This window comes from Vipera ursinii (genome assembly GCF_947247035.1).
Source record: "Vipera ursinii genome assembly, chromosome: 12".
Classification (NCBI taxonomy): domain Eukaryota; kingdom Metazoa; phylum Chordata; class Lepidosauria; order Squamata; family Viperidae; genus Vipera; species Vipera ursinii.
The window spans coordinates 8,397,452-8,420,151 of record NC_139525.1 but is presented as its reverse complement, the minus strand read 5'-3'; the positions used below and the strand labels follow the sequence as shown (position 1 = coordinate 8,420,151).

The 22,700-nt window shown below is 45.3% G+C and overlaps 1 protein-coding gene across 7 annotated transcripts; it reads left to right on the top strand.

Moving 5' to 3' along the window:
• The first annotated feature begins 951 nt into the window (after window positions 1-951).
• On the top strand, window positions 952-22,490 carry SYTL4 (synaptotagmin like 4). Of its 7 annotated transcripts, none has more exons than XM_083371812.1 (17): window positions 952-1,010; window positions 7,277-7,436; window positions 7,816-8,031; window positions 8,941-9,050; window positions 9,994-10,108; window positions 10,954-11,067; window positions 12,125-12,230; window positions 13,241-13,331; window positions 13,669-13,772; window positions 14,142-14,225; window positions 14,953-15,131; window positions 16,192-16,294; window positions 17,264-17,425; window positions 19,872-19,977; window positions 20,267-20,366; window positions 20,867-21,075; window positions 21,933-22,490. In XM_083371812.1, exons 2-17 carry the CDS (start codon window positions 7,330-7,332, stop codon window positions 22,073-22,075), a joined length of 2,049 nt encoding a protein of 682 aa, XP_083227938.1. In that variant the 5' UTR covers window positions 952-1,010; window positions 7,277-7,329; the 3' UTR covers window positions 22,076-22,490. The 7 variants fall into 7 exon arrangements, with proteins under 7 accessions (XP_083227938.1, XP_083227932.1, XP_083227933.1 ...); XM_083371806.1 differs by having other exon boundaries at window positions 14,139-14,225; XM_083371807.1 differs by having other exon boundaries at window positions 987-1,095; window positions 14,139-14,225.
• The last annotated feature ends 210 nt before the right edge of the window (window positions 22,491-22,700 follow it).

The following is a 22,700-nucleotide window of genomic DNA, read 5'->3' as shown; positions in this document are numbered from 1 at the left end:
CAGTTTTGGTTACCACGATGTAAAAAAGATGTCGAGACTCTAGAAAGGGTACAGAGAAGAGCAAGAAAGATGATTGGGGGACTGGAGGCTAAAACATATAGGGAACGGTTGCTGGAATTGGGTATGTGTAGTTTAATGAAGAGAAGGGTGAGGGGTGACAGGATAGCAGTGTTCCAATATCTCAGGGGCTGCCACAAAGAAGAGGGAGTCAAGCTATTCTCCAAAGCACCTGAAAGCAGGACAAGAAGCAACGAATGGAAACTCATCAAGGAGAGAAGCAAGCTAGAACTAAGGAGAAACTTCCTGACAGTTAGAACAACTAACCAGTGGAACAACCTACCTCCAGAAGTTGTGAATGCTCCAACACTGGAAGTTTTTAAGAAGAGACTGGACAGCCATTTGCCTGAAATGGTATAAGGTTTCCTGCCTGAGCAGGGGGTTGGACTAGATGACCTCTGGCCATCTATTTGTCTGAAATGGTATAGGGTTTCCTGCCTGAGCAGGGGGTTGGACTAGATGACCTCTGGCCATCTATTTGTCTGAAATGGTATAGGGTTTCCTGCCTGAGCAGGGGGTTGGACTAGATGACCTCTGGCCATCTATTTGTCTGAAATGGTCTAGGGTTTCCTGCCTGAGCAGGGGGTCGGACTAGATGACCTCCAAGGCCCCTTCCAACTTTATTATTATTAAGGAGGAGGAAAAGAAGGAAGGGAAGAGGAGATGGAGGAGGAGGAGAAGAAACGAGGGGAAGGGAAAGAAGAAGAAGAGGAGGAAAGAAGAAGAAAAAGAGGGGAGAAGAAGAACGCAGGCATGTAAAAGAAGGTTGCCCGCGTAACGGGGACCGTGGCGCGCCCGAGGCAGCGGCCGCCGCCTTCAACGGGAGGAGCGCGGCGCCTTTAAGCCGGGGGCTCCGCCTCGGGTGAAGGCGTGTTTCGGGGCTGCTCCAGCCTCGCGGGGAGCCGGCGGCTTGCAGGGAGCCTTCTGGGACTCGGAGCTGCGGACCTTCCGAGGTGGGCGCCTCTTCGGGCGCGGCTTCTTCCCCTTCCTTCTCTTGAACTCGTGGCCATCCATGCTTGTTCCGAGTCCCGGATCACGGTTGGTCCGGAGCCTGTGCAGAAGAGTGTGTGTGTGTGTGTGTGTGTGTGTGTGTGTGTGTGTTGTCTTTGGAAAAGAAGCCCCCGCAGCCACCGAGTGAAGTTGGGAGCCTTTTTCCCCCTTCGCTTTTGGACCGGCTCCGAAATGGGCTGAAAAGGAGCTCCGATCCGGCTTTGCAGCAAGCAAGGCGGATTGCTGGCTAGTTTGCTGGCTGGGGTGATCGATTTAGCGAACTCAGGCTTAGCAAGATGTTGGGAGGCTGGGTGGCACTCTGTGTAAGCTCAGAGGTACAGGTTGCGCAGAGGAGGGGGGGCGGTTATTCGCCAACTTCCCAAGAAGTGGAGTATCTCCTTCCATGAAAGTCATTGCAGGAAACAGGTTTCAGCATTTATGTGGTGGGTTTTTTATAAAATTCTTCTCCCCCTCATCCCCCCCCTCTTAAGTATCCTTAGTTGTATCCTGGTTTCTGGATTGGAATATGGGGCCTCCATTTAGACAAGGATTGGTGCTGAAACCTGACTATAATGCTGTATATGGTCTAGTAACAAATTGTACCATTAACTATAGGCGTGTCTTTACAAGTAGGTGGAAATTCAGACCTCGTCTCTGTGACACCACTTTGGGGTTTGTGACTGAGATCCCTTGAGCCACAAATCATGATTAGTGAAGCGTAAATGGCCACATCTGCAGAACTTGCCATGCCAACCTGGAATGTGTAAGGGCTTCGTGCAATTTGTTGAAGGGTATGATTTATTTGGTGCATGGAGCATGTCTGGGAAAAACAATGTCAGGTCAGCTGTACCTTTGTCAATGTGTGGTTTGGGAGGTGGGGGGAGGGAAAAAAATTGTACCAGATGACTTCAAGCAGGTAATTTAGGCTCTTTCTGAATTGAGGGGGACTTTGTGCACGCTCAGGAGCTGCAGCTTAACCTTCTGCAAGACTAAACGGAGGCTCCTGTATCGATTTTTATCCCGCCTTATTTAGTTTGATAAATAACTCAAGGCTGCGAATACACACAATACTCCTCCCTTCCTATCTTCCCCACAACAACAAACCTGGGTTAGGGTTGGGTGAGTGGCATTGGCCCAAAGTCGCCCAGCTGGTTTTCATGCTAAGGCAGGACTAGAACTTACAATCTCCTGGTTTCTAGGATGGCGCCTTAAATCCAGTAAGCTTGAGCGCCAGAACAATTTTGTTACCTATGTATTGGTTTGCTTGTATGCAGCTTAATCCAGTGTGTCAGCTCCCAGCTATTGTATGCAAACAGTGGCTTGAGGATAATGTGTGTTATGATGGATGAAGCCAAGCAATTCTGCTTTGTTCACTTAACCAAAGTTTTTTTAAAAAAAACCCCACAACTTAGCATTTGGGGTGATTATTCTGTTGAGGACCCAGATTGTTGGGGGCAATTAAGCTGACTTTGTAATAATGCCGCTTGGGGGGGGGTGTATGAAAGCCCTAATAAGCAGGCATATACATAGAAATGAAGGCTACTGCTAAGCTTGTAAGCCGCCCTGAGTCTTCGGAGAAGGGCGGGATATAAATGGAATTAAAATAAAATAAATAAATAAATAAAATATTTGGTGCCTTTTCTCCCTTGTGTTAACTTCTCAAAGGTAAGGTAAAGGTAAAGGTAAAGATTCCCCCGCACATGAGTGCTTAGTCGTTTCCAACTCTACGGGCCGGTGCTCATCTCCGTTTCAAAGCCGAAGAGCCAGCGCTTGTCCGAGGACGTCTCCGTGGTCATGTGGCCGGCATGACTAGACGCCAAAGGCGCACGGAACGCTGTTACCTTCCCACCGGAGTGGTCCCTATTTTTCTACTTGCATTTTTACGTGCTTTCGAACTGCTAGGTTGGCAGAAGCTGGGACGTGTAACAGGCGCTCGCTCTGCTAGGGCGATGCTAGCAAATTTGCTTGATTAACACTGTCCTTGTTGGATGTCACAGAACTCCACGGAGGTGCCCTGTTTATGCTTTTGGGGGCTCAGTTCAGTAGCCCAAAGTAGCTAGTTCCAGCTTTCAGTGCTGTCTTGTTCCTTGGAGCGGAGTGTGTGAATTTGTTGCCTTTGTGCGCTGGCCCTTTTAGAGGGTGGAAAAAAGGTGGGGACCTTTTCCTCAGGCACTGTTTGTCTTTCGAGAAGCTAGTGTGGAGCAGCATTTTGTTACTGCTCTTCCTCCTTTCCTCAGAAAGCGTGTGACAGCTGAACTGGGAAGTTGTGTGTGTGTGTGTGTGTGTGTGTGAAAGATAAACCCTGGGCTGGAGATTGAGAGGAAGTTGAAACCAAATTCAGAATAGCTTCTTGAACGGTTGGATATGTTTTGTTGTCTCTCTTTCCCCCGTTCGGTTCAAATTTGAGGCTGAATTACGGCTTGGGGGGTGAGGATGTCTTTTATGGGTGAAGATGGGTACAAAGGCTCGCATTCTGCAAAAAATGTTTTGCGGGTAGGAAAAACGGCACAGTGGCTGACGGTTTATTGCAAAAAACTGAGATGGTGCTTTAATTACCAATTTTAGTGTGGTTATTTTCATTTCCTGGTCTCTTATGCGTGGTTTAATTGTCCAACGTACAGTGCTGCAACTCTTGTGTCTGTGTATCTAAGAGTGTTCCTGTTACAGGGAACAATGTGAAGAGGTGTTACTTGTGGTTGAGGGCTGTCATGTTGCCTTCCTGTCTTAATCCTGCTGTTGTTGTGATCTGAATCCCATTTGGAAACTTGTTGATGTCAGCGTACATTGCTACCAATGAGAAATTGTTAAACTGGCCTTTTAGCACTGAGTTAGCAGGAAAGTTTCTGGCAGGGATTTGTTCTCCGAGCTTGCTGTTTAGCTCCTGGACGTTTCGTTACCAAACTAGGTAATATCTCAGTGGGGTTTACGGTTAAGTGTTGTTCCTTTTTCCTTCTGTTTATATCAGGGGTCTTCAAACTTGGCCCTTTTATGACTTGTGGACTTCAACTCCCAGAATTCCTCAGCCAGTCAGTTGGTCACGTGACTGATTGTTCAGAAGATGTGAAATTCAACTGGTGAGGTGGTCAGTTCTGTCGTTGTTGGCTTGTTTGGATGGTCCAGTTTCTTATAGGTTAGTACAGGGGTCTTCAAATTTGGCCCTTTTATGACTTGTGGACTTCAACTGCCAGAATTGCCTGGCTGAGGAATTCTGAGAGTTGAAGTCCACAAGTCTTGAAGTTGCCAGGTTTGAAGACCCCTGGTCTATACAGTAAGCTGGCAGAGCCCTCAGGGCTGCCTGAGGAATTCTGGGAGTTGAAGTCCACAAGTCATAAAAGGGCCAAAGTTTGAAGACCCCTGGGTTAATACTCTGGTTTTAAGTTGATGTGTTTATTAGCGGATCCATTTGTTAGAGTGCCAGGCCTCAATGAATTTGTGTGTGTGACGAGTTTTGGCGTGGCCAATGACTTTGGCCTCATCCCAGTCAAACTGGTGTTGTTCATTGTCGACAGGGCTTGATATTGTTGATGTGGCTCGCCTTTCTGAAAAGAAAGGGTCATATGCTACTGGTGGAAATGGGGGTGGGGGTGGGTGACCATGTTAAGGTCAAAAAGGCTATCAGTGGCTACTTGTCATAGTGGTTTTACTCATATCCGTACAGAACAAACCACAATAGGGGAAATGAGAAGACTGTCTTCCATCAATCTTCATTTTCTCTTTTTTTCTTTTTGGAAAGTAAAATGTCAGCAGTGCTCAGAATAGACACTCTGATGTAGTTTTGCATGCCTAAAAGCAAATGCTTCATAGGGGAGCAGGGTTAGCTGGCTTGCACGCCCCTTGTTTGCAGAGTTCATTTGAAGCCTGATTCTGGTTCATGAGCTTCAATTCTTTGCAAGGCATCCAAATGCAAAACCTTCAGCCCTTCCCACCCCACCCCCACCCCTGCCCCAGCAGTGGTCTTATACACAATTTTGTGAATGTGCAACTGGAGAAGGCTGAGAAACTTTGACTCGGCTAGAAAGCAAAAAAAAATTATCTTAGCTGGTTAAACCTATTTTTTCCACCTCTTAGTGACTTGGGGTTAAGCTGAGCAGGGTCCCTGGTTCCTCTTTGGACTGCTTGTTATCTCTTTGGAAAGTGCTCCAACAGGTCTGGGCATTTGGCTTCTCTGCCAGCCATTACGGTACAGCCCATAATGCTCCTTCTGACTGTCAGTCTCTTAGGCGTTCTGCCCGAAGCTGGCTTGGGAAAGTCAGATGGCTTGGCGGTTGAAATGGAATGCTGGGGTGAAGACAGAAGGATGCGGATAAACTGGATGGTTTTTTTTCTTTTTTCTTTGGGCATCATCTTGGGCATTTGATTGCCAGAAAACACGAGGTAGGTTGGTTGAGTTGAGCAAGGAATGCTTGAAAGACATCGATGGGATCACAAAGTCTGAGGGGGCCTTGGTGCTTCCCGAGCTTGGTTTTTCCTCTTGCAGACATTTCATTACCCAACACTAGGTAACATTGGTGCTAACGCTAGACTAGCACTGATGATGTTTACCTAGTTTGGGTAATGAAACAACTGCAAGAAAACAACCAAGCTCAGAGAGTACCAAGGATCCAACAGTCCTCCTCCTCCTCCTCCTCCTCCTCCTCCTCCTCCTCCTCCTCCTCCTCCTCCTCCTCCTCCTCACCACACACTCTTCTAGCACTGATGATGTTACCTAGTTGGGTAATGAAACGTCTGCAAGCTCAGAGAGCGACAAGGAGCCCACAGTTGTCCTCCTCCTTCCCCCTTCTCCTCCCCCCCATTCACTCAACAAACCCTGCTTCCTTCTAGCACAGATGATGTTACCTAGCTGAGTCAGGTAAAACATCTGCAAGAAAACAGCCAAGCTCTGAGAGCACCAAAGACCCCTCGTTTCAAATCTTCTCCTTGATTCAGGATCGCAAACTCTGCTTGGAACGAGAGGCCTGGAATAGACCCATTTCTAGTCAGCCATAGCTGGCTCACACATTGCATGGGGAGCCACACACACTAGGTTTGACTGAATGCAGTGGCTGAGCTTCAAGTCTTTACTAAAGTGGTTTGTTTGTTTTTGGCTCCGGGAATTATAAGAGTCAACTTTCATAGGGCTGGAAAGAACCTCCTTTTGACTTGGTCACTCCTCTTAACTTCTCTTCTATATTACTGCACGAATAGTTCTTATACTTAATTTGCTAAGGTTCCAATCTCTCCTGTGCCCTTTTATCGAATGTCATGTATTGTAAATGACAATCAAGGGCATGGATATTTTACTAGTTTGGAATTTGCAGGCTCCCAGATATTTTCCCCCCTTCAAAATAGCTATTTATACTCCAGCTGTTATCAGGCAGAACAGGATTCTCTAGTTTTAAAACTTCATCGTCCATGTCCCTTGGACTCCTGTTTTTTCCCCTCCAGTAAATAATATAACGTGGGCTATATTTGAATCTTTGGAAGGAAGATTCTCTTGCTTGTTCCCACACTTTGATCCTATTGGCTCATAGTAAACCCGGTTACGGTGGTGATGTAACCGAAAAGGGGCTTTGGAGGAAGAAAAGATGGGTGTGGTAAAAAGGAAGATGAGGTTTATTTGAATTAGGTCAGGGGTAGGCAACCTTGGCTCTTTTATGACTCGTGGACTTCAACTCCCAGAATTCCTGAGCCAGCCATGCAGACAATTTCACTTTGTTATGGGAACCGTTTGCTTCCTCTCCACACCTGCTGCGGTGTCCTTGGAAAGGTTTCAGGCTTTCACGGTCTTCAGTGGAATCGTAGAGGTTTCGTTTCTCCATCTAACCCATTCTAAAGCAACACCCACCCACCCCACTCTAATGGCAAGTTGAAACAAAGAGTCACGTAGCTGCCAAAGTTTCATTCTTGACCCTGTCGTACATTGAGGACTACCTGTAATGGTATGTGGGGATGACCTTAGGGGAGGCGGAAATGGTTAGATAAGCTGCATAATGGGCAGAGAAAGAGGCTTGGAAGGCTCCCAGGCTGTGAAGGAGATGATAGGAGACTTGCATTTTCAGACTTGCAAGATTCTGTTAATTTAGCCCTATAATAAAGTAGAATTAGCTCATCTGGTCATGTTTCCTATTTGCTCTACCCAGAAAGGCTGATAAACCAGGAGTGTTTTGCAATGCAGCAATTCATAACAAGGACTGTTATATTTTTAGCTGTTGCTTTCATTCATACATTTTCAAATTTATATATTATCTAGCTTTGGGAGGTCAAGCCCACGGCCAAAAGAAAGGGGTGGCGTTTCCGGGGGCGATGGAGGCGATAGACCTGTCTTTTCTCTCGGAGGCGGAGAGGGAATTCATCATCCGAGTTCTCCAGCGAGATGAGGAACTGCGGAAAGTGGAAGAGAGAAGAATTAGGTGAGCGGTTGGCGAACGTGGGGTCATTGCCCGAAGCTCTGAGGCTGATAAGGGAGGGAGAGGGACCCCTGAGTCTGTTGCTATTCTCAGTTTAGGACACTGAGTGGGAAGCAAATGGTCCTTGAGGGCAGAAACCCTTCCTGCTTTTGTTCTTCAGAAGAGCCTTGAGTCTTTGATAAGCCAAGCGGTCTAGTCCAAGCCCTTCTTGTCATCTTTTTCCAAGCCAACGTGCAATGCTTTGAGGCTGTTCCTTCTATCCGAGCTGAATCGACCAACATCTGGGTCTCGGGGAAAAAAATCAGATGAGGTGTATAAAGAACCACACCTGATCTCCATATGAAGTCAACCCTTTCTGCCCTCCCCCCCCGCCCCCAAACAGGCGTCTGAAGAACGAGCTGCTGGAGATCCGGAGGAAAGGGGCCAAGAGGGGCAGCCAGCGGTACAGCGAGCGAACCTGCGCGCGTTGCCAGCAGAGCTTGGGCCGGGTCAGCCCCAAAGCCAACACCTGCCGGGGTTGCAATCACCTGGTTTGTCGCGACTGCCGCGCCTACAGTGCTGACAGCCGCTGGCGCTGCAAAGTCTGCACCAAGGAGGCGTAAGTCTGCTCCCCTGCTTTGCACGTTGCGATGGGGGTTGTATACATTCTGGGGTTCTGTACACGACTGGGACCATCCCCCCGTGGCAATGTTAAGACTTGTGGACTTCAGCTCCCAGAATTCCCCAGCCATTTATTTGAACTAGCGGGTCTGGCCTGATGAGGGTATATGGGTTTTTATAGGCTGGTTTTATTATTCTTGTTTTAACTTGGGCATTGATTTAATTGTCTTTTAATTTTTGTATTGTCATTTATATTTATGCCCTGTGAACCGCCCTGAGTCCCTTTGGGAGAAGGGCGGTATAGAAATCTCAATAAATTAAATTAAATTAAATTAAATCACCTGTCTGAGATGGTATAGGTTCTGCTGCTTGAGCAGAGGGCTGGACTAGAAGACCTCCAAGGTCCCTTCCAGATCCTATTCTATTCTATTCTATTCTATTCTATTCTATTCTATTCTATTCTATTCTATTCTACTCTACTCTACTCTACTCTACTCTACTCTACTCTACTCTACTCTACTCTATTCTATTCTATTCCTTATTCCTTATTCCTTATTCCTTATTCCTTATTCCTTATTCCTTATTCTCTGTTTATTCTATTCTATTCTATTCTATTTTGTTCTGTTCTGTTCTGTTCTGTTCTGTTCCTTATTCCTTATTCCTTATTCTCTGTCTATTCTATTCTATTCTATTCTGTTCTGTTCTGTTCTATTCTATTCTATTCTATTCTATTCTATTCTATTCTATTCTATTCTATTCTATTCTATTCTATTCTATTCTATTCTATTCTATTCGTTTCACCTAATGCACATTCATACTTGAGTTAACCAAATGGACTTTGGGATGGGGTGGAGATTCATGTCCTTAGAAGTGACGGCTGTTCCCTTCTCCGCTTTGTCCTCTGCAGGGATCTGAAGAAAGCCACAGGAGACTGGTTCTACGACCAGAGAATGCACCGCTTTGCTCCTCGGCTGGGCAGTGACATCATCCAAATGTCTCTTCGGCGCAAACCACAGGGTGAGGTTTCTTTGTCCGAAAGCAATTTGCAAGGACACCGTCAATTACGGGCTGGAAACTGGTATTAGAGGCTTAGTGCAATGAGGGAACCCCCGCCAAGGTTGGCTTATTCAGCCCCCCACATTTAAAGAAGGCCTTATTTAAGGTCCTGTGCAGGAACCCAGCCATGTTTGGCTTATTCAGCACCTCTCAGGCTAGTCCCAGCTTGGGCACTTAGGAAAGAAAGACCCCCAACTCCCTTTGAAGCGAAAGGTATATTAAAGCCAAGTAGTTACAGCGTAAGGAAAGCTGGATCTGATTGTTCCGCTGTAAATCCTGCTTTTTCCCCTTCTCCCAGACCTTCCTCCCTTGACCAGTTTGTGAGTGTCCAATAGTGTTCAAAGGCAGAAGGGGCCAGGTTGTTCACCAGAGCACCAGAGGGCAGGACGAAAAACAATGGTTGGAAACTGATCAAGGAGAGAAGCAACCTGGGATTAAGGAGAAACTTCCTGAGAGTGAGGACAATCAACCAGTGGAACCCCCAGAAATCGTGGGCGCCCCATCACTGGGGACCTTTAAGAAGAGACTAGACAATAACCTGTCCGAGATGGTGTAGGTTCTTCTGCTTAAGCAGGGGGCTGGACTAGAAGACCTCCAAGGTCCCTTCCAGCTGTATTCTATTCTTAAAGTTTCGCACCTTCACATTCCATTCTAAGATTGTGTCCTTGGTTCCGCCCAGTCTGTTCCAGATTGATACCTGTCATTCCTACCCTGCTGTCAACCCTCCTCCCTACATCCCCATTCTCTCCCTCCCCCGCCCCCTTATTTATGGCAGGATGCCAGCAAAGCGAAGCAGGCTGGAGCGACGGCAGACCTGACATTACCCCATATTTAAATAAGGACTTACGCTGAGTGGGGTCTGTGCTGTATGTTGACAATGACCCTTTCCTCTCTGGTCATTTAGCTAGCAAAAGAGAGACGACAAGCCAAGTGCTTCTTCAGAAAGCTCAACGCAAGGACCCCAAAAGCGACTCCGAAGCGCCGCCGAAAAGTCCTCAGCAGCAACGCAAGGAGCCCAGGTAATTCGTCCTCTGTGTATCAGGGCCGCAGTGAGATCAATTGTTTCTTGCACCTTTGCTCAACATGCGTGAAATAAACAGTCTGTGCCGCTGCCAGCCAATCTGCTGGTTATTCATGGAGAGCTGGGCGGTGGCCCCAGGAAGTATCTCCAGGACCAGAATTCGAATCATGCTTTTCTGATTCACAGTTTCCCAAAAAACCCACATCTCTCATTGTCAGGGAAGATTTAATGAACATAATGCAGGGCTCTTCAAACTTGGCCCTTTTATGACTTGTGGACTTCAACTCCCAGAATTCCTCAGCCAGCGCGCTGGCTGAGGAATTCTGGAAGTTGAAGTCCACAAGTCATAAAAGGGCCAAGTCTGAAGAGCCCTGATATAATGGATGGAATTGGGGAGTCATAACAAAAGTGTGGAAATTCAGCCTAGTCTACCGACTCACTCTGCTTAATGAGTAAAAAAGGAATGGATCATGTACTGGGTGGTAACTGGAATACCAGGCTGTAGAAATAATTCTGCAGGATAATAGGGTTGGGAGGGACCTTGGAGATGATCTAGTCCAACTCCCTAGGGCTAATGGTAAAGATCACAAAGAGATGGCCACTCTTGTGCTTAATCAAACTGGTGATGTTGGAGCAAAATCAAGGACTTCACAACTATTTCCAACCTAGTTCTGTCCACATGTGGTTAAAGGACAGCTTCCAGACACTCTAATAGGGAAACAACTGGGAATGATAGTTTGATAGCATGGGTTCTCTGCTCCCTGAGAAAGTTGCAGAGAGCTTATGAACCTGGCTGACCTGGATTCTTTTTGCTCCTGATCTAATTAGGTTGTTTTCTTCCAGCTTGATCTCCGATTCCCCTGAGCCACGGGATCCAAAAAGCGACACAGAATCTACTGAGAATATGAGCTTGGATGGCTCGCGCCCAGCCTCTGGTCCCACTTCTACTCGATCTAGGTCAGATCTAGGTCTAGATCGGGGATCTTGTCAGTTAAATCTTTTGAGGACGAGCGAGGGGTACGAGAAAGATTTGATTAGCAAGGGCGTGGGGCAGACAGAAAGTCATTAGACCCATAATTGTGCCTGATGCAAGTAGACTCTGTTCATACCAACCCGCTAAGATAAAGTACTGTAATGTGATTGCTGGTGGCTTAGCAATCTGGTTCCAGCCAATGTGGTTTGCAATCTTGGTTTGTTGTTTAAGATATTGTGTAAACCAGGGGTCTTCAAACATGGCCCTTTTGTGACTTGTGGACTTCAACTCCCAGAATTCCTCAGCCAGGCCAGGTTTGAAGACCCCTGGTGTAAACCCATGACTTTGTTCTTTATTGACTAAATGAATACAGCTTTCTGTGAACGTAATTGTACTATCGCTGAATTCACACAGTGCATTAAACCATTGTATGATGTGCTTGTGGCTTAGCATCTTGGAACTTGTAAATCATGTCTGAAGACTTAAAATATTATTTGATCCCATCCAGTGAGTTTGGAAGCCATGATTTAATATTGAATACAATGGGTGAATTTACTTGTCTGTGCATAATTTAGTCAACCACACATAAAACATTGATTAGTGCGTTCTGCAATTAATAGTCAACACGCTCAACTACATGATGCTTTTTTAATTACGCGAATCTAGACCTCTCTGTCAGCTTTATTAGCTGAAAAGGAAGAGCTAGTGATTTCCCTCTCTGTGCTGTCCTCAAAGAGTTATTTTTTAAAGTTCTGTTGCTTCCCTGTTTGTTATTACTTTTTTGATCCTCCATCTTCATGTCTGGTTTCATTTCTGATGAATGTCTTGGAGTCATATTATGTTGGGAGAAGCAGGAGACAAATCATGGCAAGAAACCAAAAATAGATCCTTCGTGTCCAATAAAGAATGAAGGCAATAACCTGATGTTCTTCTGGAAACATCTGGTCACCCTTGGGCACTAGGAAGCTGAGTCAGATGGACTTCTTGGTTGGATCTAAGAGATTTCATCCTGTGTTCTTTTTTTTTAACTTGTTTTTGCAGCCCTCGCCAAGAGAAGAAGAGCACTCTCAGCCCACCGGGCTTCAAGGTTTCCAGCCTAACCCTTCCCGTTGGCTTTAAGGCGACCCCCCACTCCGATTCAGATAACGTATGTTTATTGTTGTTAGCTGCGAAGTCGTGTCCGACCCATCGCGACCCCATGGACAACGTACCTCCAGGCCTTCCTGTCCTCTACCATCTTCTGGAGTTCATTTAAGCTCACGCCTACTGCTTCAGTGACTCCATCCAGCCACCTCATTCTCTGTCGTCCCCTTCTTCTATTGCCCTCAATCTTTCCTAGCATTAGGCTCTTCTCCAGTGAGTCCTTCCTTCTCATTAGGTGGCCAAAGTATTTGAGTTTCCACTTCAGGATCTGGCCTTCTAAAGAGCAGTCAGGGTTGATCTCCTCTAGGACTGACCTTATGTTTACTGATGCATGAAGAGCAATTCTGGTGGTCTTGGGGGGGGGAGAGAGAAAGAGAGAAAGAAAGAAAGAAAGAAAGAAAGAAAGAAAAAGAAAGAAAGAAAGAGAAAGAAAGAAAGAGAAAGAAAGAAAGAAAAAGAAAGAAAGAAAGAAAAAGAGAAAGAAAGAGAAAGAGAAAGAGAAAGAGAAAGAGAAAGGGAGGGAGAGGGAGGGAGAGAGAAAGGAAGAAAGAGAGAGAGAGAGAGAATGTGTTTTGGGGAAGTCAAAAGCCTCTTCTTCCAAGATTTTGTCTTGAATATTGGAATATGCTGCTTGACACATGTTTTTGAGTAGAATAAGATTAATTAGGCACTAGTTAGGACTCAATAGACTGCAACTGCACTTGTTAAAAGTTGAATGTGTCTCTAGGCAGTAGATTTGGTTTGCACTTGTAGAAGACCAGCTTGAGTTGAAAGGCAGGGTTAAACATGTCACCAGACTGGAGTCATTGGGTTCTCACAAGAGACCTCAGTCCAGCCCCCTCCCCCCCATGAATTCCTTTGACCCCTAACTAGCCCCACTTTAGCTTTGACTGTCAGCCGATCAGATTCTCGTATGTAGGTGACAACGATAGGCTCTTCAGTCCTTTGAACTCGGCGAATCTTCCTGGTTATTTGAACCTGACACAAATTGCCTTCTCCCCCCACCCCTCCTAGGAAGCCTTTTGCGGGACTCAGAGTGCGGTTTCAGCAGATGAAAACGAAGTCTTGTTCAAAAAAAATCCAAGGAGAATTCAGAGGCCGTCAGGTAAGACAGGAAGGGCTGCTGTACATTCTGTTGGGTAGGTTGAAGAGTTGGGCTTTTAGATCGCCAACGTCTGTTTAGCTCCTGACCCAGCCATCACTTTTCACTGTCGGGATTCGGATCACTTGTTTTTCCACGCCCTTGGAGGTCATCTAGTCCAATCCCCTGCTGAGGCAGGAAACCCTATACCATTTCAGACAAATGGCTGTCCAGTCTCTTCTTAAAAACGTCCAGTGTTGGAGCATTCACCGCTTCTGGAGGCCTAGCTCATCTCCTTCCTTCCTGCCTCCATGAAATTAAAACGAGCGGTTTCTCTGACCTCTTCGCTTATTTTCTGCAGAATACACGAAGTCTGTGATTGATCTCCGTCCAGAGGACCGGGTCAATGAAAGTGGAATTCTGGGAGACCGAAGCAAGTCAGTCCCAGGCCTCAATGTGGAAGCGGTAATAAGCGTTGAAAGAGAAGGATGGTTTCAAAGTTGTGAGGACATTCCTGAGAAAGGGCGGCCTTCATCCTGGGCTACGTTCACACATCATTAGGAAGCCTCCGTGTGGTTTTTCAGGCTTCGAGCATCTAGCCATTTTTGCTGGGAAATCAGAATGTGTGGAAATGATGGTTGGGCTTGTTTACTCCAGTGGTGTGGATTTTGAGTTTTGGAATTCTTAACAAGGACCGCATTGATCAAGGAATTCTTGTCGGGGAATTCTGGGAGTTAAACTCCACACCTCTGAAAGGAAACAAGTTGAAGTCTAAGTGCTATTGCTACCTATGTAGCAATATATGTCTTTTCAATATATGTCTTTTCCTAGGAGGAGGAGGAGGAAGACATAGACAGTTTAGTTGAAATTCATCGGAGAAGGGCAGGCCGAAGCAGCATGCAAAGTGGAACATCCTTGGTGAGTTTCTCTACTAATAACTTGCATCATGGACTCTGGAGAGGAGATCCTGATTGCCTGCCTAGTTCAGTGGAAGAAACACACATTGCTGAAGTAGAACAGGAGTGGGCTACTAATGAGTCTCTAGACCAAAGTTTCCCAACCTTGGCACCTTTAAGATGCATCGCCTTCAACTCCCAGAATTCCCCACCCACCAGCATGGTTGGCTGAGGAATTTGGGGAGCGGACATCCATGCATCTTAACGTTACCAAGGTTGGGAAACCATGGTCAAGAGATGTTCGATTCCAGTTCCATCTGAATCTCTGACCACTGGTTGGGTGTGGTTGATGTGAAGCGCAATCCTGCCATTTTTGGGGAGGGCGAGCCCAGATTGCCTGTTTGGCTTCTGCTTTGGAAGATGGCTTTTTGGCTCCAAGAAATGGTGGATTGAAAATGGCCAGAGATGGAAACAAAGGTGAGGCCGACAGCTGATCCATGAGGCTGCAGATGAAAATTATGCAGTGAGTGTTTTTTTCCAGCAGATAACTTATAAAAACCAGGGGTCTTCAAACTTGGGCCTTTTTATGACTTGGGGACTTCAACTCCCAGAATTCCTCAGCCAGGCAGCCTGGCTGAGGAATTCTAAGAGTTGAAGACCACAAGTCATAAAAGGGCCAAGTTTGAAGACCCCTGTTATAAACCTTTATTTCTTCTTTTTTTCCTCTCTCTCTCTCTTGATTTTCTTAGAGCACCCTGGGAAGCATGGTCAGCATTTACAGCGGGGCAGGAGACTTTGGGAACATCAGCGTCACAGGGGAAATCGCCTTCTCCTTGAGCTATGAGGAGAAAACCCAGGCCCTTTTCATCCACGTGAAGGAGTGCCGCCACCTGGCATATGCTGACCCAGCCAAGAAGCGGTCCAACCCGTAGGTGCCCAGCGGGCGAAGGGCTGCAATGGACGGGGCAGGGTGGCTGGGATGGGGCCCCCTTTACGTTTCGAAGAAGCTACGAGGGCAGGCGTGCAGGTAGTCCCCGACTTACGACCGGAATTGAGCCTGCCATTTCTGTTGCTAAGCGAAACATTTGTTAAGTGAATTTTGCCCCACTTGATGGCTTCTCTTGGCACAGTCGCTAAGCAAATCACTGCGGTTGTTGTGAGTCGCATGGTTGTTAAAGTGAACCCGGCTTCCCCCGTTGACTCTGCGTGTTAGGAGGTTGCAAAAGGGGATCGCATTGCGTCACACACACACACACACACACACACACACACACACACACAGAGGACGCTGCCACTGTCATAAGAATGAGCCAGTTGCTGAGCGTCTGAATTTTGATCAGGTGACCATGGAGACAGGGCAACGGTCCTAAGGGTGAAAAACGGCCCCGAGTCACCTTTTTCAGTGCCGTTGTTGTAACTCTGAATGGTCACTAAATGAACTCTTGTAAGTTGAGGACTATCTATAATCCGTGTCTTCAGAATTGCCTTTTAAGCCCAGTCTCCAGACAAGTTTGGAAAATGTGCTGCTTCGGATTGTAGGTGCTTTTTGTATTGTGAGAATCAGCTGAGTTTGGGATCCATGCTATCTACCTAGGATAGGTGAATGGCGCTGATTGTGGTTTGTTTACCAAAGCGTGGCTCCTGTGAACCAGGGCAGCGTGTTCCACAGGGTTGGTGCAGAATGAGCCTTAAAACGTGGCTCTGCTAATTGGCCTGGGGCCCAAATGACGAGGTGTCATCCTGGATTAAAGACACGATCCTACCTCCACTCCATTTGCATCCCCCTGCTGTGTTTGTTAATTTTATATCAAATGTTATAGTTATTGTTTTGCTGTTTCAGTCTTTTGTCACACTGTTTTATTTATTTTATTATTTTATTTTATTATTCTATAAATAACAAAAATTATACATTAAATAAATAAAGCATATAAATTAAATAAGAAATAAGAAACTTCTGGGCATGAATTGGTTCTCCTGGTCTCTTGCAGATACGTGAAGACATACCTCTTGCCAGACAAGTCTCGTCAGGGCAAACGAAAAACCACGATCAAACGTAACACCGTCAATCCCCTTTACAATGAATTGCTAAAGGTTCGTGTGTACCTGTGTGTGTGTGTTTGTGTGTGTTTGTATGTGAGCGTTAGACTCCTTTCCTTTCCTTTCCAGAGACTTTTCTCTCTTATAGTTTGGCACCTAGTTAACGAAGATCCAGGTGGACTCCTAAGTCTTGGGCCTTAGGAGACGGAAGGATTGTCACTTTGTAGGGAAATATAAGGTTATGGTTAGTCGTGGTGGAACCAGGGCAAAATGTATTATTAGGGGACAATCTAACATGTGCTTTGGGTTGCTCCAGCTAGGTGGACTGCATAGAATTGGGCCAAACCTGTTGCTTTTTGGTTGTAGAGGAAGGGGAAGATTCCCCCCCTTCTTCTTTTTAGGTACTGTATATGCTGATATAGGGACCGTAGCACTATTTAGGTTCATTGGTGAAAATCTGGGACTGGAATCATACAAAATGTTAGTCCTAATGTGGTTTGTATGGTTTTGACTTAACGAACTGCCCTGAATCGATGGTTAACAAATCACCACTGTGCCTTGTTTATTTGCGTAGCAGGATGCACAATCTCAGCTGATAACATTTTGCCAAACAAATCATTCTTAAACAAACTCTGGCTTAATATAATATGTGAATTGAGTGCGGAACCCATGGACAGCAAAGCCCATCACCTTTGGCTAGTCCAGGGCTAGGGAACCTTGGCTCTTTTATGACTTGTGGACTTCAACACCCAGAATTCCTGAACCAGCCAGGCTGACTCAGGAATTCTGGGAGTTGAAGTCCACAAGTCATAAAAGAGTCAAGGTTCCCCACCCCTGGGCTAGTCAATGGCTTGGGATGCCAAGATTGGTAATTGAACAATATCTAAAGGACAAAAATGTCACTTGCCTTGTGAGGAAGACAAGCTTGATTCCAAGTCAGTATTTTGTCCAGCTTTTCAAAAAAGGCTCGCATTTTGGAAATGCTGTTGGTGAAGACTATCCTTTTGACTCATCTTCTCATAGTATGAGATCCAGAAGTCTCTTCTGTTGACCAGAATCTTGCAGTTCTCTGTTTGGCATCATGATCGCTTTGGACGGAATCACTTCTTGGGAGAGGTGGATGTCCCGATGGACGCCTGGAACTTTGACAGCCAGTTGGAAGAGTGCCTTCTCCTGCATGAAAAGGTTAGTCAAACCTGTCAGAGTTCCTGTCTGTTGCCGTCAAAGCCATGTAGGTCTTGGGTGTTCATGGAGGGTATTTTGGCAATGGACTTTCAAAGTCGCTCGCTCCCTTTAGATGTAAATAAACTGACCAACAACAACCTTAGTAGCCCTAGCAGCCTTTGGGTCACATGTGGGATTTTGAGAAGGTATGCCTGGTGCTCTCACAAAATGGCAGCCGTGAGAGGCATGGCCAATCCCAACATTTCCCACTAGACAAAAGTGTGAGTTTCTCTAGCACATTCTGGTCTCTCTAAGATGGCCCTTCCTTCTTTCTTTCTTTCTTTCTTTCTTTCTTTCTTTCTTTCTTTCTTTCTTTCTTTCTTTCTTCCTTCCTTCCTTCCTTCCTTCCTTCCTTCCTTCCTCTTTCTTTCTTTCTTTCTTTCTTTCTTTCTTTCTTTCTTTCTTTCTTTCTTTCTTTCTTTCTTTCTTTCTTTCTTTCTTCCTTCCTCTCTCTTTCTTTCTTTCTTTCTTTCTTTCTTTCTTTCTTTCTTTCTTTCTTTCTTTCTTTCTTTCTTTATTCTTTCTCACAAGTAGCCATCATCTAGTTCTCAGAGCTAATGGTGATGGGTGAAGGCTGGTGTTTATAAAATTTATTCATTTATAAAATTTATTCATTTATAAAATTTATTGGCTGCCTGTCTTACCATAGGGTAACCCTGGGCGGCTTACAGTCACGCGTAAGCTGCTAAAGCATAATAAAAAGTTAAAAAACAAACAATAAAACCAATTTTGACTATTAGCCTCCCACTTGAATTTTTTAGTAATTGTCAGCATCATTTAAAAAATAAGTTAGGCGAGGCAGGGAATGTGGCCAACACCAAGGAAAGCACATAGAACTTAGATTTTCTTCTATTCCTGCTTAAATGGATAGTGCTAAAGTCCTCATGATGGTGACATATCCAGGATGGTGGGTACAACTGCTTTGGTCAAGTGAGGAAGGTCTTTTGACTGTAGTTATTGTACTTACTTTACTGTACTTTCTTTTACTTACTGTTGATCCGAAAGTGCCCGCTTCTGGCCAGTTGTTTGAACAATTATACGTGAAAGACCGGTTTGAATAATGCTTAGACTTGTTTTTCTGATCATCTAGGTATGAGCATTTTGCAGCCAAACTAGTTTTGTCACTGCAGAAACAGGGTGACGGGCTTAAGAGTTTTGAACTGCGAATCAAAGTTCAAACAAATTTTGGTTCCTTAAAAAATCTGTCTAATTGTTCTAGTGTGTTTAAAAGACAGTTATTTTCTTCCTTCCCTTTTTTGCCTCTTTGCCTGTGCTATATGAAAATCTCCAGGGCGATACAGTATAACCTAAGCTACATGATGCAAAAACACGGGAAAACTGATTATATTTGTTTGAAAAGTAGCAAATAACAGGAAGTAGCAAATAACAGGAAATAACATCTGGGGCTACCAAGAAGCATTGAGTATAACCTTTGTTTATTTCTATGGGCATCTGTCCAACAAGCAGCTTGGATTCATGCATTTAAATTATTGCAATTTGTATTGGCGTGTTCTGTGTTTTGCTCTACTAACTTGGCTGTTCTTGCTTGTAAATGGTAGCTTACACCTAGTAGAATGTGGCTTAGCTAATATGCCATGATTGCAGCTATGTTTTAGAGTTACATGAGCATGGAGTGAGTGTATTCAACCCCACTGAAAGATTAGCCCCATGTGGCCTATACATTATGGGACTAGTGGTCTGAAAATAGACACCACGTTGGTTGAAGCTCTGCTATGATATTTTTCTGGCATCTCAGCCTAGGTGCCAAGCTAGGCTGCTCTGTTTCCACAGACCTTTAGTTTCTTTAAGCGTGGATCTTCTCCATATTTCAGCTTTTTAAAGCCACTCTTGAGGCTTTATGAATTGAGGCTTGTTCTGTCTTAGACATTTTCCATATGTTTTGTTCCTGTCAATGGTGATGTTGGCCCCGAAGAACCAGAATTCATTACGTACCGGGTTATATATTCAGGATAATCCCTTCCTTCACTTTCTAAATTCAATATTTATACTCTGAATAATTCCTTCCTTGCATTTTTTTTTTAAACTCGGCATTTTAAACTCCTATGCAATTCCTTTTCATGTCTCCTCCACGTTATCTCCCATTTAACTCTGCTTCTGAATAGTTGCCCCTAGGGCTTTTTTTCTCACAGAACGCTCAGAACGGAGTTCTGGCAGCTTTTTTGGATGGAACCTTATAGGGTAGGCAAGGCGGGTTGTATGACATGTGTGAGTTCCGGCACCTTTTTCTTTTACAAAAAAAGCACTGATAAAGCCCCCCTGCCCCATTTCACATGTAGCTTTCTTTCCAGGAATAAGTCCTGCCAGTGCCAGATTGGGTGCAATAACCTCACATTCAGGAATTGCTCTGGGTATGATTAATCCGTGGCATCGCCCTTTTCTCTTCTAGAACCTGGAGGAGCCTGTTGCCTCTTCTCAGTATAGAGGCGAGATAGTGGTGTCCTTGAAGTTCATTCCACCCGCTAAACATCTTGGTGCAGGAAATGGGAAAAAAGGTGAGGACTCGGAATGTTTAAACAGCTTTTCCTTGGAGGAAACAAAGAAAAAACGAAAGCCATCTACTCTAGGTGCCTGGAGGCTTTGTTTCTCATTAGCTCCGGATGTTCAAACACATCTTTTCCCGTGAGATGGAGAAGCTTTGACCTATTTGGTTGCAGAAGGCAGAATCCTTGGGTCTCAGATTTCATAGTGTGGTTAGTTAGGAGTGTAAATAGTCATCTGGGTTCAAGGAAACTTGTTTTGGATGGTTTTATTTTGAAGTTGTGACTCAAGGTCTTTTGTTAGGCAAAAAGGAAGAAGGCGGTGAACTTCAAGTCTGGATCAAAGAAGCCAAGAACTTGACTGCAGCCAAATCTGGTGGGACATCGGACAGTTTTGTGAAGGGGTGAGCAATGGAAGAGGCTTTTAAATGAGTGCTAAATAGAGAGAGGGATTGGAGAGGCTGTCTTGAACATTGGCCTGTGTATAGTGGGTGCCCGGATGTAAGTTATATAACTGTCACTTTCTCAAATGTTGAATGAATGTCCTTGACTCCAGGCTGTGTAAACTGTGGAATATTGAATGGAAATCAAACTCTGATTCCTGTTTTAAGAAAAAACACACACACACTGGCACTGTGACCTTACACCAATTACGCAGATAGCTGCTTTGCCAGCTTTTAGTTTGCTAGTAAAAGGGTGGACGAACAAGTCATGAAAAATATCCTGTTCTGAGCACTGAGACGTTTCTCGGCCAGATCTTAAGGACTAGCAATGCGTTGTAGCTGAAGCAGAACTTCCCAAGGAAGTTCTGCTCTGCCCCTTGGTTCTGGGTCAACTAATTTTGGCGAGTGCCAATCGCAAGAGTCTCTTTCACAAATCAGCACTGTCTCCTTCCTGTCTGCAGGTATTTGCTCCCTCTGAAGAACAGGACCACAAAGAAGAAGACCCCGGTGGTGAAGAAGACTCTGAATCCTCACTACAATCACACGCTGGTCTACAATAACATCTTTGCGGAACAATTGTCCCACATCTGTCTGGAACTCACAGTGTGGGACCGGGAGCCTTTGTCCAGCAATGATTTCTTGGGCGGTGTCCGGCTTGGAGTTGGCAATGGTGAGAAAGCAACAGGATCTGTTGAGGTTCTACTAGTCTTATGGATGTCTTGAATGGGGCTGAGAGCTCTGGCAGACCCAGAATGGGCTTTAGGTGTATTTATTTTTTGGTTAGATTTGTATCCTGCCCTTTGTAGATAGATTCTCTTCTCCCCCTTCCCCCCCCTTCTCTAAACAACAATGTTGTGAGTTGGGCTGAGAGATGAGAAGCTCCTCTAGACTGGACTGGAACTCAGGCCTCCCTGGCACCAGATCAATACCTTCATCCTTATACTATCTTGGACCTCCTTGATGCTCTGCAGTGGATCAGGTGTCCCCCCAGAGTTTCAGGCTGAAGGGGTGTTTGTGTATGCATGCATAGATAGTCTGTGATTTACAACCATTTGATTTAGTGACCATTTGAACTTACAAGGGCACTGAAAAAGTGACATTTTTCACCCGACAGTTGCAGCGTCCCCATGATCACGTTGTAAAATTCAGACACTTGGCAACTGGCATATATTTATGACGGTTGCAGTGTCCCGGGGCTGTGGGATCCCCTTTTGTGATCACCTCACAAGCAAAGTCCATGAGGAAACCAGATTCACTTAACCATGTTACTATGAGCATGGGGCTGGACTAGAAGACCTCCAAGGTCCCTTCAACTCTATTTATTCCTATTCCTACTCCTACTGCTATTCCAATTCCAATTATTCCTACTCTATTCCTACTCCTATTCCTACTCCTATTCCTACTCCCATTCCTATTCCTACTCCTACTCCCATTCCTACTCGTACTCCTACTCCTATTCCTATTCCATTCTTTCTTCTACCACCAGTACTGATGTCTCCTCTTTACCCTTCCTTTTGCTTTTTGCAGGAATGAGTAATGGCCAGGCAGTGGACTGGATGGATTCCACAGGCGAGGAAATCAACCTTTGGCAAAAAATGCGCAAGTATCCAGGATCCTGGGCCGAAGGAACCCTTCCTCTTCGTGCCACCATGATCAAGACGAAGCCGTAACTTGCTTGGACAATCAAATCCGAAAAAGAGGGGGCTAATCTGGAGAGCTGGCCCCAAAACTGTCCGTCTCCCGTAGCACAGGAGCTAATTTTGCAATGGCTGTTCAGACAGGCTCCTTCTAAAGAAGAGAATGTCTTCTGGGCAGCCTTTATTTTGTTATTGGCGCTCAAGCTCTTTTCTTAAAGCGCCTTTACAATTTTTTTTAAAAAAATTCTGCTCTTTCCTTCTTCTCCTTCCTGTGCTGTCCTTGGTTTTTTGTTTTTTGTTTTTTTTTTGTTAAAAAGCTCTTTGGATGTAAGCTATTTCCTTGCATCCGGTTTTAAATGTCACGGCTGCCTGCTCGCTAGTCAGCAGGAAAGGGTCACAGAAATAAAGTTCAAATCTGTCCTGCAGAAGCAGCAGGAATTCAACTGGCCTTGAAATCTCGTACGGTCCTGAACGTTGCACTTCAAAGTCTACTGTAAATCGGGAAGCCGCGGAAAGGAGCTAATCACATTCTTGTATATTTTTCCACTTACGAAGAAAGCTTATAGTGCTGGAAATGGTGGGGAGGAGGGGAGGATGGAAGAAGGGGGTAGAAGGATGTCTGAAATTACATGAATATGAAGAGAAGACACAGCCAGAA

What these genes read in the sequence shown, in the direction of transcription:
- SYTL4 (XM_083371806.1), top strand. Translation starts at nt 7,330, where the DNA reads ATGGAGGCGATAGACCTGTCTTTTCTCTCGGAGGCGGAGAGGGAATTC. An exon ending in GTGGAAGAGAGAAGAATTAG is followed by an intron (nt 7,437 to 7,815) that starts GTGAGCGGTTGG and finishes GCCCCCAAACAG; the next exon opens with GCGTCTGAAGAACGAGCTGC. An exon ending in CCGGCTTGGAGTTGGCAATG is followed by an intron (nt 21,076 to 21,932) that starts GTGAGAAAGCAA and finishes TGCTTTTTGCAG; the next exon opens with GAATGAGTAATGGCCAGGCA.